This window comes from Ixodes scapularis, unplaced genomic scaffold, assembly GCF_016920785.2.
Source record: "Ixodes scapularis isolate PalLabHiFi unplaced genomic scaffold, ASM1692078v2 PGA_scaffold13__105_contigs__length_92229423, whole genome shotgun sequence".
NCBI classification, from domain to species: domain Eukaryota; kingdom Metazoa; phylum Arthropoda; class Arachnida; order Ixodida; family Ixodidae; genus Ixodes; species Ixodes scapularis.
The window spans coordinates 80,935,536-80,955,061 of NW_024609839.1; the positions used below are offsets into that span (position 1 = coordinate 80,935,536).

Below are 19,526 nucleotides of genomic sequence, written 5' to 3' on the forward strand. Positions count from 1 at the left end.
AACAAAGGTAAGAAGCGCAGAACCCGTGCTAGCACTGTGTTGCATCGCACCGTCCGTCTAAAAAAAAAAAAGTGGAGAAGCCGTGTTTGCACTGTGTTGCGCAGTGCACCTGTTCTTTGCATAACCTGGGAGGAAAAACAAGCTCTTGCGAGTAATAATATTCAAAATAGTATTGCCTTTGATGGTTTGGTTCTTCTGTGGCGAACACAGGAATTCAAGTTGGAAACGTTTCGGGACCTGGCCAGGTCCTTCGTCAGTCCTTTCGAAAATCTCACTAACTTAGCTTTTTTTAATCGCTATAAAAATGTCACGAAAAGAAGTCTTAAAAAAATACTTGTTACGAGAAATTTTTTTACTAAATGAATATCTCGGATAATGGTTTGACACAATATTACTGGAACGGCGATATACCCTCATATATAAGTAAATAAAAAAGAAATGTTATTATTTTAGGCAAAACCACTTTTGTGGCATATGGTTGGCGTGAAGCCAGAAATACGTGGTGTCTTGATCTTGATCGTTTGTTAAATTATTCGCTCCTGTCGTATTCTTCCCAGGTTAGTTCATCTCACGGTCATGGCCTTGCGACGTGCCCCTGTTCTTCTCGAGGTGGACACCGTGGCCTTCGTGGAAAAATCCGTCATAACTTATACTTTTTCCCCTTGCTTGATCGTAGACTATCTCAAATCGTGCAGGCAAAAGGAGTCGCATTTTTAATTTTGACGAGAAAAAAAATGTAGGGAATTTCCGCCTATAAGGAAAACGAAAGCCGCGAATTCGGACTTTTTTTTTTTTTTTCTCGTGTTATGAATTGCAGAAGCAACCCGCCGCGGTTAAAATAAACCTTTTCCCCAATTGTCGAAAAATAAAAATTGAATTACATTCCTAACTTTTGTTTTTTTCTCACGCTGCATTTTTTGAAGACGATAGATATAGCTTACACTACTTTCCCGGCGAGAAAGCCGACATGCAAGATAAAGCTACATTCCCCACTCGAGCCCACATGCTCCGACCTATGACGTGACTGCTCTTCCTGGAGCACGTATCTTCCCCGAGATGGCCTTGGCCAGCTCAGTTACAGTTAACGGATCTTTTATCGTCCATAGCCACTCGACCCTCCTCATGTACTACACCTCGCCCACGTAACTCCCCCCCGCACTCGCGACGCCAGGATTCGGGGAACAATTAGTCGGCGATAAAATGCCGCGTGTCTCGCGAGCAGTTTCGAGTGGCCTCGCCAGGGTCTTCAACGAGAGCAGAGAAAAGGGTCCTTCGTGATACGCAGTTAAGGACCGACTTAGATCTCGGTGGCGTGATGCGTTTCTGGTCATTTGGCCGAGGTCGGTTCAACGTCGATTCGAGGTATACCCTTTAAGGCCGGTTCTCACATGCAGCGAAGCGCTGATGTAGCGCTCCTCACATGTCGTCAACTACTTGTTGTCTGCCATGAGCAACAGTTTTGACGGTACGATACAAAGCTGGTAAACGATGCCTTCAGCACGCGCTTAGCGCGAGGTTAGCGCTATGCTTGTAGCGCTCCGCTGCATGTGTGAACAGGCCTTCAATCGAAGAATAGGACGTTCGCTGTTCTTCTCAAAGTAACCTCGAATCTAAAAGCTAACCGTATTATCTGGCGGTAGCTCGCATTTTCCCCACCGACCAATAACTATAAAAAAATAGTATTTTTCTTCCTTTTTTTTTCGCTTTAGTTATATGTCTCGGCGACAATAGTGTCACCTAGAGCCACTCAATTCGCTTAGGGTACCGGCACTCTGTTCCCCGATCTGCTAGTGAGCGCCGCCATCTTGGTGCTTAGGGCAGAGCAGACGCAACTGCCGATCGTCACAATTCAGAAATACGAATTCCTCTGTTTTTTTGGACACGGTGGCAGGAAGCACGTGGTCATATCGTTTCGCTCTGTCGCGAACTGTTCTAACATTTCTGGAGGACGGAACAAACGTTTCCTGCGATTTCAGATAAAGTTTCAGATAACTGGCAATCATGATTTTAAGCACCAAGATGGCTGGAGTGTCGTCACTCTGAAGCGTAGCTTATTTAGTGGCTCTAGTATCACAATTTAAGAATCTTCCTGCTTCTTCCATTTTAAATTAGTCACTGCCAGCATTAAAAAAAAATGTATGACAAATTGTTGATCAATTATATTGCATGCGTGAAACGTTTTAACACCACGTGACATCAATTTACCCGCTAAAATTAGCGGGGAAACTATATTGGTGAGTACCGTATAAACTGGAATATAGGTCGAACCGGAATATAGGTCGACCCCCTAATTTACAAGTTGCAAAAAGCGAAAAAATTTATTTTATGGCAAGAGAATGCAGCCTTACCTTGGTAACAAAATTGGCCAAGCATACAGGAGGACAGGGAAACACGGCACATTTATTCAATTGCTTCTCACGCACTAAACCAGGAAGTGCGGGAGCGTTACTACCCAGATTCTTCAGAACCTTCGTCCGACGACGAGTTAATCACTAACGCAAATCGAAGGGACGATGCCGCCCCTCTGAATTGCGCCCTCGAGAGCCCAGAGGCACGAGTGACCTCGACGGCTTTCGTGCGGATGCACTACGACGTCACAGGTAGCGATCTGGTGCTAAAACCCCGAACTAAATATGCCACCTTTGTTTCCAATTCGGGGTACACCGCAGTCCTTCTGCAACCAAGGAGCACAAGTGAAAGTCAATCGTGACCATCGTGACAAGTAAACTAGCGCTAAGCGATTGAAAAAAAAAAAGAACACAAGATGGCGGCTTTAGCCACCCAGTGTTGCGAGGTTATTTTTGCTTTTCCGCTAATGACCGTTATATAAGACGAGGGTCGACTTTTTCAGGTCCATTTTCAAAAATAAATTCGATCTATATTCCGGTTCATACGGTAGGTCACAGTACGTTCATTTTCCAGCTAAATATAGCGGAGAAATTAACGTCGCGTGACCTGATGTCGCGCGTCCTATGCACCAACTCAGATTCACCGCTAAATTTAGCGGAAAAACTGCATTGGTGCGTAGGTCTCTGACGTCGCATAATACAACAATGCGCGCGTTGCATCATGGGACGTCACGGGCCACGGCTTCGCGAAATACGGCTTCACAACATCCGGAACAAAAAACTAAAAAATGTTTCACGTAAAAAAAAAAAAAGACTGCGTGGATTACTGTTCACGTTTCTCGCTTTCTGATTGGTTCTTCGACTTCGTGTCGACCAATGCCGCCATCTGATTGGCTGTGGAGATACAAAAAAGATGCTGGGGTATCTGGACTCGCCATGCACGCTCTGCGTTTTCTTAAGTTGTCGGCGATTATAGTTTTGTTGCAATTATCCCGGGTTTTCTTTTTTTTTTTTTGTTTCGTAAAGACTGTCGAGTGCTGTAAGGCCGCATCCACACCACCCGTTCATCATACAAAAAGGCGCAGAGTTTCTCCGCAGATGTGATGCAGAAGTATCAGTGCAGTTACGGCTAAAGCATATGTTCGAATTAAGCGGATTTGCTTCGTATACATGTAACCTTCGAACCAAATCACTTTTCCTTGCACGGCTAATGTGGCAGTACCGTACTACAAAGACGAAACACGCTGCAGGCTGCCTTTTGTACGACGTATAAGCGGTGTGACCCTTGGTTTCTAAGGGCATATTAAACGAAACGAAATCAAATTTGAATAGGCAACGGTGCGCTTTCTCGGCTGCAGCGGAACACTTCCGTCGCTCGCGTCACACCTAGCGGCGGGAGCTGCAAAGGACGCCTCTATAAACACGCGGACCTCGGCCGCTGACAGCTCAATGTCGCAAAAAAACAGCCGTGTCGGGACGCCGACGACTTCGAGCGTCGTGACACGACAGGTGACGCACGGAGCCAAGGAGGAACCGCACGCCGCTGCTACACGACGAGCCAATAACAGCAAAAGGCAAGGTAACGGACAACATCGCAAGGTCGGAGGACCTGTCGCAGGCGTCGTACACAAGTTCCGATGACGCGCGACCTTTCTCGGGACCGGAGACATAAGCAAAAACATCCAAGTACACCGTGTTACGGCAAAAACAGCGACCGCGCGTCCCTCGTAAACCTGTTCTGTTTATTTTCTTTTCTTTTCTTGTCCGCAAACGTTTTTTTTATGGACTTATAGTCAATTTAAAATACTTTTTCTCGAGTGCGCGCCATGTAAGAGCATGTTTCGGCATGCACTCTGTGAATTTATTAAACCCGAGGACCGCGTAAGCGTTTGGCAAAGGTTTTGATCCAATAATGGCGACCGCCAAATGATGCTCGATGGGATTCCATGTTTGTTTTATGAAGTGAAACATTGGCACCCATATTCTGAGACCGGCCGCTTGAAACTTAAGGAATGGATAGGACGTATGATGCATAAACTACAATTATGAAGTATGTACGCGATGCTGGAATGATACGTCTCAAACTACATACGGATACACCTAGTAATCACAAGGAGCATAGAGATTACGCCATCAAGGCTACACTAAATAACGACGATAAAGAGGGTATTCACTAAACGCCATAATTAAAAGAAAAAAGAAAAAAAACAATAAAAAAAACAGTGGAAGTGCGCCGTTAGCACGCGCTCAGCAGCCGAGCCACTCAGCCATGGCCGTCAGTGAACACTCCCTATAAATAATGAAGTACGAGAGAAAATGAGTATCTTGCCTAGTATTTCAGAAGAAGGAACGCTTATATTTTTCGCATTGCCTTACGTAATATTTGGTGGACATCTGAGCGTCACGGTCATCTTATTAGAGAGTTTTAGTAGATCGTTCCGATGACTCAGATAAGGAAACCCGATACTCTGCCTCTACCTTTGCGCATGCATGATATCGTTATCGGGGGTATCGGAACGTTCTACTGAAAGTCTCTATTAACACTCCATGGCCGATAAGATGGAAGATTAAGTCGATTAAGAGCACCAAATAACAAACAGATCACGAAGCCAATCACCTTTGTTGGTGAATAGCCATCTGCTATATGGCATTTCAACATGCTCAGTGTTACACCGCAGCTGGTTATTTATGCATCAACGTATTATCAGGTTCTTGATTCGCCGAGAGTCCCTCCATAGATCGCAGCGATGGACTCTCTCCCAGACTTGTATACGTAGTTCAACTGAGTAGTTTCCTAACTTTCAATTACATCTTTATTTCGGTAATTAGTAGTTTACTTTAACTACTTTTTCTGAGTAACCTGCACTCAGATTACGAATTACTTTTGAAATTTAAGGGTAGGTTTGCTGGTCAACGAACATTCCTGCACAAAAATCGATAAGATGTTGGAGGATCAGCTGATAGGGGGTGAGTGGTTTGGAAGGTCCAAAACCCTCTAAAGTTTTCACGAGCCCCCCACTGCAACAACCCTGCTACGAGGCGCGGGGAGCGAACAAACGCGTCGCAAGTGAGGCCCAGTAAAGGCGGGATTAGCGCCGAAGACTGGCGTTTCTTATGCCCCGAAGTTCAAGGAGACGAGGGTTTGTCCTCGCTTCTCCCCAACGTAGGGACTCTCGTCCACTACAGGAGGTGTACACACTGCAGCCTCACTCAAAAGAGTCAACGAAATGCAGCACCCACTCCCAACTGGTGCTCCCGTTGTTTGTGCTGGACTTGAAGGATCGCGTCCCCCCAAAATTCAGCATAGGTAGGTTTTCCAAGATTCGAAGATCATTCGAGAAGCTTAATAATTTCCCAAACGTTTTTACAAAAAAAAGATGAATTGAGAAGTATTTTAAGAATATGGTGCTTAATGAAAAGGTGCGAGCTAGCTGGTGTAAGTTATACGTGATGATTGAAACCTGAGACTGTGGTTTGAAACACGGAAACTCGTGAAGGAAGAAGAAATGTGGACATACAACCAACGTGTGTTTCTTTTGTATCCCCCCTTCACGAGTTTCCGTTTTTTCAAACCACAGTCTCAGGTTTCAATCATCACGTATGGTACTTAAATTACTATTTCAAGTAGGATTAGAAACCTTGTACTTTACTTGAAGTACATACTCTGAGCATGTACTTGTACTTCACTAAAGTATTTTTTTCTGGGAATTTCGGAAGGAAGTAAAATTCCCGACTTCAAAGCACATTCCCCAAATTTGGAAACCAAAAATGGCGTATCGTCATGTGAAAACGCGCTATCGTCTTTCCAGACGTCATCTGGTCATTTCTCTGAGTGAAGTAATGGCGGCTATAAGACCGATTCAAATAAGTGCCTTATAAGTGTATGTTCAATAATTCATCAGCGAGGGTAAAACTACTCTGTGGAGACTTGAGTTCACCTAATATTTTTGCCGCCATTTAAAAACAGATGCTCCTCCGATTACCCCTGGAGCAATGTATAACAGTTAAAATAAAGTTAAAAACAAAATAGGGTATGAAAGGGCATCATCAAATGTTCTGTTAAAAATATCTGTACTTTATTTTAAAAGTATGCTGCATTGATAGTACTTTACTTCACGTACATTGCACTCGGCGTTCTTGACGTACATAACCTCTAACTGACTTCATACTTTACTTGTACTTCTTAGATGTACGTACTTTACGCAACACTGTAAACCAGCAAACACTGTCTGCAAAATCAAACTCAGGCAGTGCTGAACCTCAATGTAGAAATGATACATCCGCAGTATATTATTGACCAGAAAACAAAAAAGTACAAAACAATTTATCGCACATAAGCCGAACGAGTTATTAAAGCATTTAGGTGAAAACACAAGGCCGGTTCATATTTGGCTATCAGAATCTCGCTAAGGGATCAAAACACTTATGTACTTTCTGGTTACTATAAAAAAATACGAAAGTAACTTCAAAATTAATTTTCTACTTCGTTACGGTGGTTAGTAATTTACTCAATTACTTTCCATTTGAGTAACTTCTACTTTACTCAATTACTTTCCATTTGAGTAACTTCTACTTTACTTAAATTACCTTTGAGGCTAATACTCGGTAACTTAACTTAATTACTTTTTTTGAGTAACTTGTACATGTCTGCTTTCTCCTAAGTGCTTTACGGGGAAAGCAGACGCGCTGCATTTTTTAAAGCCATGTGTTCTTGTGAAACGCGTCTGCCGTGTGTGCGTCCTTGGTCGCGCTGACATGAGGATCGTATGCGCGCGCGCGCTTGAAAAATTATGCAGTCATCTGGCGTAGAACCCCGCGGGAACACTTTGCCTTACACCGAAGGTTTCTTGCCGTTGCCACCGTCGGCGGCTGACTATTTTATGCGGTCTACGCCGACTTGCTAGACTGCCGGGTCGTGAGAAACAGAGCTACCGAAGGCCGCGAGCGCTTCACGTATATATCGCTTTGCGTTCCTGAAAGATTATCCTCTTTCTTCTTTTTTTTTTTTGTTTTGTTTGTGTGTCTCTGCTCGTGTGCGTGCGTGTGTGCGTGCGTCTGTGCGCGCGCGTGTGCGTGTCTGTGTGTGTGTGTGTGTGTGTGTGTGTGTGTGGGGTCGCAGTCGCCGACTTCGGATTTCCGACAGCTCACGTCTGTATACCTCCTCATTTTGTTGCCCATGCGAACGTAGCAGCGTGCGGGATGTTATCTCTATTGACTTCGCGAGGAAGCGTTTATATATCCCGAGATTCGAAAGAGTGCAAACGAAAGAAAAACGAAACCGTTTACTTTGAGATGCTGCAAGGCGCGTTCGCCAGCCGACAGAGTTAGATCCCACTCGGTGATGTAGGCCAATCTCCCTACTCCAAACAGCATCCAAGAAGCCGCAGATTGGGTCGAATAACTCCTCGAGAAAAAAAAAAAAAAATGTTGACGAGCGTTGCGAAAATATATACGCCAATTATAATCAGAGTCAATCTAAGAGACGCGGATCGCGTCAAGTTCTGAACATCGTATCGTCGCTCCTCGGCCAACGATAAACAATGGCCAACAACGCACCTCGGCCAACAACAATAAAAAAAAAAAATATTTTAAAACTTCGCACAATTGCGCAAGTTTCATGCTTTGTGAGAGAACTCCAACTTTGTTTCGGAAACGGGGTTTGCCCACCCAACTTTGTTTGAATGGTATGTTTCGTTCATTCATTCGTTTAACAAATTATATCGGCGAGCGCATCGATAACAGCGACACACATGCTCGCGGTTGGTTAACCAACCGGGGACAGCGGACAACGCGGCGTCGGTGCAATCCGTCTATATACTCAGCAATGAATCGCACACAACTTATAGATGCTGACGAGGCCCGATTAATTACTTTTCCCCACGACGTGGTCACACAAAGAGTCCACTCACACTTGTAACCAACTTCGCGCGACCTTTTTTTTTGTCGCAGCCAGCAATAGTTAGTAGGTCACACTACTAATCCACTAACTGGTGACAGAATTACATGCGGACCTGCCTCAACCATGTTGGGATCATGTTTTCTTTGTACATATGTATGCTTGGGACATGCTTTCAGACTGTCTTTTTGTATGATCTATTGGCGGTGTGATGATCGCGGCTTTGGGTTTACTGCCATGAAGAGGAGACAATTTCGTACAGGCGTTGTCAGAAGTGTTTGTCCTTATCGGTTTTAATTGGTCATGTAAACAAATTCCACGATAAACTTGGAGGACGAGCGAGCTCGTGATGTTCGAATTCGGATGATGTAGTCGCCGCTTTTCCTGCTTGTATCGGCGCCGTCTTCGTGGGAAACAAAAAAGATATTCGAGTTTTTTGTTGTTGTTGTTTTTTTTTTTCCTTGTCGCGGTCAATCAGACTCTTGGCGCGTACGTACGGTTAAGTGGAATGATGTCGACAGTAAGTATACGCTGCTATGTTTCGAGCACGCCAATGACGTCTCCTTTTTTTTCCTTTAAAGAAAACAGCGCACCAATGAAAAAAAAAATAATGAAAGTCTGGAATGTAATCAATTATAGTGGAGTATTTCTGCTATCGTCTCGCAACTCGGCAAGCTTTTTTCCGCCTCCGTTCCGAACGTGAATACAATCAACAACTCTGTATGGTCTAATCCTACTTGCGTGATAGACGCTCATTTCAGCCTGACGGTAACGCAAAATCTGTGTTTCTTTGTGTGTGTATACGTGCGTATGTGTGCGTGCGTGCGGAAGTGCTCGCACGTGTGTGTGTGAGTGTGTCTGTGTGTGTGTGCGCAAGCGCAGTGCGGGCTTGTTTGAAAACAACGCGTTGTCGTTTGATGCTTGTTTACCCAATGAGTGACCGAGACGAGAGAAGAAGAAACTTCCGGTTAATTATTTTTACCCGAGAAATTTTTGCCCCTGAATTTAACGTAAAAAGTTTTCCGTTAAATTTAGTAGAAAATTTTCTTCGCTCAATTTAGCGAAAATTTAGTGTCACGTGATGGCATGGTGAAACTTGATGCCATACACACACAAAAAAAAAAAAAAAAAAGAAAGGTAGTCGTTAGATGTTTACACGGCGTGAGATAGTCTACCAGAGTATGGCGACATTAGGGACTTTTAGCAGACCGTTACCAGCCTTTGCAGGGTGCTTTAATGCACGCGCCCCGCATCACCGGAGCTTGTGCTTCAAAGAAGCGTGCTTCAAAATGCGGCGACAGTGAAAAAAAGAAAAAAAAAAAGTTAGATTTCTCGGGTACACTGAGTAGCGGACGCCATCTTGAAGGACGCTCGCGATTTGTTTACGTCGCCATGGTGCGAGTTTCGTGGTGTGGCGAGGAGGTCGGGAATGAAATACAACTGCCGTTTCTTTATCACGAGCTGAGAGTTTTTTTTTTTTTTTTTTTTTGGCTTGGAGTGAAAACAAGCGACTGGGTGGTACCATGAACCTATTAAAAGAGAGACTATGAGTTCCTTGAACGTTGTTTTATGTTGTTTTTTTTCGGTGATGCGCTCGCGGCCACCTTGTTGCGAAAGGTAAGTGAGTTTTCGAGGCTACGCGAGTTGAATAATTTAATTCAATAATTCATTTGACGGCCGAATAATTTTCCAACGCCTAGTCTCACGTAGTTTCGTAGACGACCAATTCTTGGAAAACAGTTCTGGTATGAAAACAAGCTGGAATTTGGAGGACGAAGGTTGCTCAGGACTCAGAGGTGGCTGCGGACACGAATCTCCTCATCCGATTCCGACTCCGACTCACGGGTCAGGGCTGGCTGCTTTCTTCGTCTCATAAAATAAGATGCCGTAATCAATTACATTTTTCAGTATAAAAGTTGCTAATATACGTTGTTATATATATATATATATTTTTTTTTTTTCTGACCCATGTTAGCTTGGTTTTGATATACAGAGAAAAGGAATGCGCGAGATCTTCTTCGTCGTTTTTGCGGAAAGACACCGATGGAGAAGAAATCCAGAGCCGGCAAGAGAGCGATGCTCGTTATACAAACTTTCGGAGACAACAACAAATGTAGGATTGCGAGTGTGGACTGGGCGGTCTCTGACGCGCCTCCTCTCCCTTGGCGTCGAACGTGAATGTAGCATTTTATGGCGAATTCCACAGGTCGGTTTTTGGAGATCGCCGCGATCGACCTTTCTGGAGCGCGCCTATTTCAAAGGGCGATCGGGATCGAGATGGACGTGTTCCAATCGCCGTTCTGAATCAGCTCCCACTCCAGATCTCAGTCCGGATTCGAGAAAGGTCGCGCCGCCGATTTCGGCGAATTCCACCGGAAGCCAGCCTGGCCAGTCCTCGGCTCGCACTCGTGACTTCCTGTCTCGCCGGGCATCGCGCCTCAGAAGAATTCGCCATGGCCGCTCGCGAAGCGCCGCCCGCTTTACTGCTGCTGCTGCTTGATGACAGTTCGTCGTCAACTTGCTCGAGCAGCTCGTCCGGCAGCACCGGCGCGAGTTGCAGCGACGACGAGCATTGTTTGTATGTCCCACATAAATCCCACTGCCTTTTCGGACCTTAACAGAAAAGGCCGAAAATCGAGACGTACTTGGACACCATCCACGAGTATTCCGATAAAGAGCCAAGTGGCTAAGCTGGTGCACATTGCTCATCCGCGCGTATATTTCACATCATGACTAACTTTACCGTTGAATTGAACACATGTTAGCGCCGGGATTGCGAAAACACGTGCTTCGAGACCCGGTACTGCGGGAAGGGGATTCACGGGAAGATGAATGACGGGAAGGCATCCGCCGATCCCGGAGGTCTGGTCATCGTCCTCTGGGGATCCGGGGGCGGAACGACTCCTTTCGGATGCCGTGTTCCATCTCGGATATGGTCTACTGATCCCAGTGCGCTCCAAAACGACCAGTGGAATTTGTCACTAGAAAGTCGCCGGTTCGGGATGTTCTGGTATGAAAATACGAGCGAGGCTTGGGGTTGGGGATTAACTTCTCCTTTTGCACCCCCCTACATAAACGCCCCTAAGGTCAGGGGTGGGGATTAAACCCAGGATCCACGGGTTTTGCATCTCGAGCTTTCGGTCCACCTGCTCCGAGCCCCACTTCCTGGTCGAGACATCAGCGAAGCCAGGCAGAAGCGACGTTTACGTAAGAAAAAGGAGAAAAACAAAAACAAAAATGAAGCGTCCGGAATCGGTGAGGAAACAGAAGAGAGGCCCCATTTTGCAACAAGTGGAGCGAGAGCGGACCCCTGTCGCCCGCTTCTCCGAGACGACCCGCGGTGCGCGGAGGATTCGTGCGATGCGCACTCATTTTCGGAACCTTCCTTTTATATTTTTTTTTCTTATGTAAATGTTGTTACAGCCGCATGACCGTATCAAAAAGGTTTTGTTTCCTCTATGTTTCTCACTTGCTCGCTGTGTCTCTTAACTCTGACAGTGTTGATAGCGTTTCAGATTTATCCAAAAGCTCATCCCACGCTACGATTACCACCGGCCACTGTCTCTCCGCGATGCGAAAATAGTCCGCTAACGAAGCGCATGCAGAAACGCTATGGTGACGTCACGGAAGTTCGTCGTGGCCTTACCTGGTTTACCTGGTCGGTCCGCGGAACGATTCGATGCCGGGGCCGGTACTTAGTTGGCAGTGTTTATTCGGCGCACTCTTATATTGTATCTGACTATAATAGTTATACGTACACGGGCGACTTCAATGTTGACAACCGCCACAAAACACACATGGAAGGAGCAGAAGTTCAAATTTGTTTTCTGGCGTTGTACGCTGCAGGTACCGGCATGTCGTGTATAACGTTCAAAAATAATTATTTTGTGAATTTGCCTGGACGGTTACCATTAGAAAACAAATGGAGTTTATTCGAAACAAATAAAATTATTTTTTTTTCTCTTTTAGTCATTAGCATCATCATCCCCATTTCTACACACGTATGATACCCGAGTATGACAGCCTCCTCGTTGCGCTAACCCCACAAATTGGAAAAAAAAAAAAAAATTACGCACGCAAAAATTTTAGAAAAAGTTGGAGATTAGTGGGGGAACCCCGAAGTCCCCCTCTGTGCTGCTTTCTTATCCTCATATATCCTGCATCGTCAGTTTCTCGGCCACAAAAGAAACCGAGCCCGTCCATCCCCGAGCCAACCCTCGAAGCCGGAACAAGCCCAAACCTAAATCCCAGCCCAACCCTGTTGGTAAAAGCTGTGACTCCGCCGAAGTCCTTGCGCGCGCCCAAAGCTCGTGACGTCACAGAAACGCCTTCTACGAAATGAAAAACAAACAAGCAAAAAACGCCCCGTTATTCATTCGAAAATCGCGTGTCGACAAAACATTCTCCCAGACTGGCGTGCCTCAAAAAACTCTTCACCGCGTTGTTGCGTGGCCTCTGCTGGTTGTTGTTACAGCCGAGAAACGGGTGTTGTCCAATCCCCGTTAAAATTCTTCGCTTCTTACAATTAACAGTATTTGTGTTTGTATTTCTTTTTGCAATCTTTGGAACTGCGCAATAACTTTGCACGCACGAAATGGGCGCGTCTCGATTTCTCAACGCTGACCCCATGAGTCGAAAAAAAAAAAAAAATAAATAATACAGAAAAGAACGATGAGCGCGCTGAAGCAATCGCTCATCAGTCACATGACCCTAGAACGCACGTCAGAATATCCGATGGAACGAAATGTCCAAGGGTGGGCCTTTTTGTCTCTTATGACGTTTTGGCGTGGTTGCGCATATTTGATTCTGAAAACATTTCGACGGGCGTATGACGCGACCCGCGAGAGGTTAGTCAGCCTCAACGAACATCTGGTGTCGCCTCTGTAGATGAAAAAATTTAGCCAATGCAGTAGCACTGCTGTCCTCGGGTCTTCCACGTGCATCACCACGCAGGAACGATGCACGACCGCACGCCGGTCCGATCGATGCTCATCCAGATAGGAACGCGCAGGCGTGGGCATCGAACCCGGGACCCCCGGGTTCTGCAGCACACTCGGCCATCGATGTGAACCGCCCATGCGTACAACTTCTGGGATTGCGCGGACCAACGTCCCAACCTGGTTGGGGAACCTAAAACCGTTGCTCCCCTCCCACCATTCTAAAGCTTTTTTTTTTTTTTTGTCTTCTTGGACATTCGGACCACAAGCTCTGACGGTACACTCCACGAGTCGAGCACGCGTCGCAAGACAGCTGTCACGTGATGCGTGACCAAGCGTTTGTGTACGGTCGTTCGTGCACGTAGGCTTTCCTTGTTTTGTCACACGCGGCGGCGCACGCTTTGCAGCCTTAGCGATTCTTTTTTTTTTTTCTTTTGAGGATTGCGCGATAGGACGGAATCTTACTGCCTGGGCGTGAGCGAAGCCCGGCTCAGCTGCCGGGTGACCTTGGCACTAGGTCGCCTGCCGCGCGCTACTGGGTCAACGTACGGACTACTTCCGACGGAGGCGAAAGGCGTAGAGAGAGACCTCCGTGTGTTGTCGGGAATGGGGCCAGGCGACGGTTACGTCGTCGGCTTCGCCGGCGGGGACTGCGGCTGCCCCCGCGCTCTGCCTCGTCCATGTCGTCCCGGTAGCAAATTGGGCGCATATACGAGCCTTCTGTGTTAGCGCATGCAGTTTGTACTGGAGGATCGTACCCTATCGGAAGTGCAAAAACGGTCCCCTAAAACTGTCTAGTGTCTCTAGACCATCTTCAGTACGATGTACGAGCGGCTTGACTGCCAAAACCTAATCTAAGAAAGAGTTGAATTGGTGTATAGCTACTAAAAAAAAAAAAACGATAATAATTTAAGCGCAGTAAAAACGGGAATCCCACTCTAATCGCTTTCTCTCTCTCTCTCTCTCGGCTTATTTTAGGGTCGTGATCCTCGCTTCGTGGTTCGTTCTTCGGCGCTCTCGTCGGCTATGATGCCTCAATCTGATTGGCTGCGGACCGGTAACAGGATGGCCGGGGCTCGTCGCCACTCACTCTGCGTTTTGTTGAAGAGATACTGAACCGAAATTTGGATTTCGCGAAATAAAGCCACAGAAGCGTTGAACAGGATGCTATAGAGTACCAAATCTTCACTCATACGTCGATATCTTAAATGGATGGCCGTATTTTTGGAGAAGGACGCGATCAAGCGAGGACTCTGACGTCACGATCCTCCTGGACTTCTTCGTTCTCCGTGACGTCATATAAAGAAACAAGATGGCTGCGCTGTTGTTGAGACCGTCGAGACGAAAGGCGTAGCCGGGCCAGCTACTCCTTTTCAGGTGAGTAGTGCTTAATCCAGCAGGTAAAAATTAATTGATTTAAAAACCAAGACGGCAATTAGCGTTCCGGAAAAGGTCTGTTCGTGCATCTTGCCTGAAAACGAATTCATCCATCAAACGGTAGCGTGCCGACTGCACAGCGGCAGAAGAGTTGCCGAGACGAGGAGACATTCGGACCGCTGACCCCTTTTATAATGCTTTGCCCAACGAATAAGTATACTTTGATTGGAAAACTAAGACATTCGTTAGCGTCGAGGAAAACGTTTGATCATGCGTCTTGCCTGAAAACGAACTGATCCATGAACGAGCGTGCCGATAGCTTGGCGACAGAAAAGTTGTCATTGATGAAGAGTCAGACCGCTACCCTTTTTAAAATGCTTAGCCCAGGCGCAGCGAATAAAGATACTTCGATTGGAAAGCCGAAACATCAGTTAGCGTCGAGGATAATGTTTGTTGATACGTCTTGCCTGAAAACGAATTGATCTATCGAACGAGCGTGCCCATAGCTCAGCGACAGAAAAGTTGTCATTGATGAAGAGTCAGACCGCTACCCTGTTTTAAAATGCTTAGTTCTGCCGCAGCGAATAAAGACACCTCGATTGGAAAGCCGAAGCATCGGTTAGCGTTGCGAGAAAAGTTTGTTCATGCATCTCGCCTGAAATAAACATACCGTAGCTAAGGTTGAAGCTATGTTTATTCATGCGTCTTGCCTGAAAACGAATTGACGTGATATCTTTTGAACGACGGTGTGCCGGCATCGGCGTAGCACATCGACGGCTTCCGTCTGACAATATCTGACAAGTTTGAGTTTCCTGCGTCGACAAGCGGGTTCAAGAATGTTGTCTTTAATTTAAATATGAGCAGCATGCATGGTAAATAAATAGATCGGCCAAGGTAACTTTCCGCATATGTGCTCAAAACGAGTCGACAAACCATTTAGGAATAATAAAACGTTCCTAGAAATACTTTAAAAGATGAAAACAGCGCCTAAAGACGACGGAACGGATGAAGGAAGACATGGACCGAGCGCTGACTCGCAACTAAATTTTATTGAACGCAGTCGAGAACAACAACGAAGAGGATCAGCCTAAAAAAAACACAAAACAATAAGCTCAAAAAAACGAAGTACCGCCTCTAAAAAGCCATGCGGAGGGCACGCTCTGAGCCCAAGCGAATCAAGAGGCCAGAAAATCAATCTCCGTTCTTGACAAGGCAGCCGAAGGACTACTGACTCACATAACACCTAATCTTTCTATTTCTAATGCCTCAAAAATTTCGCTTGTCAGTTGGTCCCGATGTCGTTATATGAACTCACAAAGTTGAAACTGAGGCTGGCATCTCTACAGTCATGACAATGTATGCCAACGTGACCAGAAATCGCTTAAGAGACGTTGTAGGAAGGCACTGTTTTCATCTTTTAAAGGATGTCGTACCAACTCGCCCAAGTTTTAACTTTAGCAAAGTTCGTGGAAACTTCATAACGTCGCCATCTCTTTTACTTTACATCGGTGTAGCACGGCTGCTGGCCCGTCGCCTGCCGGATCACGAGCGGGAATTGAAGCCAGTTTATACCACAAAAGACTTCCGAATCGCGAGTCATCAACCAACCAAATCGGGCCGCCCCAAAAAGTCCCCTTCCCCCCGGAACTTCTCTGTTCAGCATCTATTTTCATCGAAGCTAAAAAAGGGGAAAGAGAGGCGGGCTGTTTACAGTCTGTAACTAAGACGCAGTACTCATCGTCATAGCCTACACTCGAAAGACTTCTCGAGCGATCTTCAGAGGGAGATCGACAAAGGACGACGACCGGTTTCATTTCTCTTTCTATGAAACGAACCATGTCGATGAAAAATTGCCGTGTTGGCGAAAACAGCCCGTTTATGAAGCGTCGTTAGACGACGTGCTTGCCAGTACTCCAAATAACCGAAACCTTCGAAGGAAAAAAAAAAAAAAAGATCTGCGTGGAGGCATTTCGCACAACGGATTTCACCGTGCCCAGTGTTACAGCCACAGACTCTCCGGGTGCCGCCATCTTGCTGACGTCACGCAGCGGCGTGACGTCAGAGAGGTGAGTTCGGGTGGAAAGCGGGGCGTGGCGGGTTCTAAACATCTCATTACCGCTCCGTGGCCAATGAAATTGCGCCATGGGCCGATCAGAATGCCCGAAGAGCCAATCACGAAGCAAGGAGCGAGAATTAACATAATAGGCTACGCCCTGCATTTTTGAAGTCTGAACGTCCACATCAGGCGATTTGTTTGTTCACGACATTACACCTAAATTTTATTGATTTATTTATGAATTTAGAGAAACTGTACACCATGTTCGGTCCCATAGCTGCAGTCATTAAAGGGTGTTAACATTTTTTTACACAAAATTTTAATTGATTTTTTTAATCATTTTAACACAAAGACCCCTATGAAAGAAAAAAAAATCTGTCACGGGCAGCTTGGGAGTGCCTAGAGCTTACATTATGTTATGCCGAAAAGAAGCAGAATATATAGAAATAACCCGATTTCAGCGTTGTTGATTCTAGATCGCATCCGTTTCCATGGAGATCTGTTTATACAGGCTCATGAAGTCGTGCCTTGCATTCGACTTCCGCCAAACGTACGGAAGATCACCTCTCTCGGACCCTTTAATTTTATTTGACATAGTTTATACAAAGACAACATTTCAGACTTCAATTGATAGGCCTGTCACTTATCTCATGTGCCAAGCACGTCGTTAATCAAACGTCGGTAAAACAAATAGCTCATTTTCTAACGCGAACGTTGTGAAATGCGGTTAATAAGTACTTTGGCAGGATCAATAGCTAAAGGAATTTCCCACCCGACCTAGGACGGAGGATTGAAATATTTGTCGAGTACTTAATTTCTTTAAGGAAAACAACACAAGACGATATAACTTCTTTTTTTTTTTTTTTTTTTAGATTATCTGCATTATTATAGGATATATTTTAAGTCTCTGGAGTACACAAAAAGTATCACAGTTTTATCAGTTGTGTGCTATAACCGGCAGATTTGTATCATGAAATTATGCGAAACCGAAACCAATCAAATTGAAGTCACCCAACGGCGGAGAGTGCGCCAGCACCCTCTACCCGCCGGTCAAATAACTACTAAAATCCAAATGTAAAAAAAAAAAAAAAAAAAAGTTATGTTTATAAATGAAGCAGTGAATCGAGTGCAATTAAACTCTTCACAAAGGTGTCTTTAGGTAGTGTATTTATTGTAAACATTTGAGCATAAAAATAAAAAAAAAAGCTGCTTTTCTATTTATTCACAGGGAGGAAAACGGCAGAAGAACAGTCTAGGGAATGTTGCTACTCGCAGATTGGCGGCGCAGCATAAAGAAGAAAACAAAGAAAAAGAAACGTGAAAGCTTCTTTGAGATGATTAGCCGAAAGCAGATCGGAATCTGCGCGGTACCATCTGGACGTAGTAGTGTTAACCAGATGGTTTTTGCCGCTTTCCTTCCTGTGCTTAGCTAAAAATAGATTAATTCTAAGCTTAATTCCTTCTGTTCTTTTTTTTTTGTTTTTTTTTTTAATTTAGACTTGTTATACGTATTTGGTAATGATAAATGCAGCATCTAAGACGCCTTTTGTGAAGAGCTTCAACGCGCTCCGTTCGTTGGTTTATTTATACGAATGTTTTCACGCACGAACATCGCTCAGAAGCACTTTGTAGACCCTGAGGCCATAAGGAATAATATAACGAACAACAGGACACATCCTTCCTTCTCTCAGGATTTACGGTACGATGTTTTCTGACCAGCTCGTCTGCATACTTGTTTTCCTTAGAGTAGCCATTTCTTTTCTTTTTTTTCTCCCTCGTGTCTTATTGTATAGTGTATAAAAATGAATGACAGTGTGCGTCGTACGCCGAGCACCTTACTACCTCCTTAATAAATACTGGGTAGGAAAGCTAATCCTTAAGGTTATAAAACACACGCACACACACACACACACACACACACACACACACAGATATGTATTAAAGGGAACGCAGGCGGCAAGTGCGCGCAGACCGCTATATAAGAATGTGTATTGACGGCACCGAAAGTACGGTCGCTTAGCGTGACACAACGATGCAGCTGGGAGCACGAGGAGCGAAAGCTCGTGCTGTAGAACCCAGCGACCCCGTGCTCAATCCCCGCCCCTGCTGGTCTCGATCTCGATCAGCATCGTTCGGATGTGTGTGCTCGTGTGCCACTACCACAGTGGTACTGCACTGTCTAAATTTCCCATCTGTATTTTCGCGCTGTTTAAGCATGCGTACAACACTATTGTCGCCGAGTAGAGTTCGTTTAATGTCGTCGTCTATAAATGAGTATACAAAAAAAAAAAAAAATTGCGTGGCTCCACTCACCTTCGCCACCTGTCCCTTGAGGATGGACGGAAAGTACACGTGACCCAAAATCCCGACCAAGAGCAGAATACCGCAGATGGCGGCGAAAGTGCCCAGGCAGATCTTGCTCCTCCTCGTCGTCATCTTGAATCACGGAATCCTTTTTTGTTCTTGTGTCGTCGTTACCCAAGACACGGAGACGTACCAACCGTTGATCGCGTACTCTCAAAACAGACAAACAAAAACTGAAGAAAAGAACCAGAAAACAATTGAGACGTCCAATAAACAAATTATGGTTTGTCACAAAAAAAAAATTATAACAAAAAAAAACTACCAATTGATGATGCGTTCGGTAAGCAGCGGAGGCGAGCACACGTTCATTGCCACACGGGGAGTTCGTCAAATGCCGCGCGCGTGCAAGATGGCTTTAAGTACCGTCTCCCCCTTTCCCCTTCTACTTCTTTCTCTCGGCGGGTTCACCCCCTTTCTCTCCTCCTGTCCGCTTCTTAGGCTCTCGTACCTCGTACTCTCCTCCTTTTTCGCACCTCTTCCCCCTCTCTCTCTTTCCCGATACCGACCTCCTCCTTCTCCTCTTTCTCCCAGCGGCACATTCCGTCGGC

General features: G+C 45.5%; 1 protein-coding gene across 2 annotated transcripts in view; it reads right to left on the reverse strand.

The window, feature by feature from the left end:
- Nucleotides 1–19,307, reverse strand: part of LOC8028186 (lysosome membrane protein 2) — an 81,277-nt gene extending 61,970 nt beyond the window's left edge. Inside the window, exon 1 of one of the 2 annotated variants that reach the window (XM_040221717.3) lies at nt 18,928–19,132. In XM_040221717.3, coding sequence (XP_040077651.1) covers nt 18,928–19,050 — 123 coding nt within the window. In that variant the 5' untranslated portion in view covers nt 19,051–19,132. Of the gene's footprint in view, nt 1–18,927 lie in introns of both variants that reach the window. The other variant, XM_029984256.4, reaches the window with a different exon arrangement.
- Nucleotides 19,308–19,526: the final 219 nt, after the last annotated feature.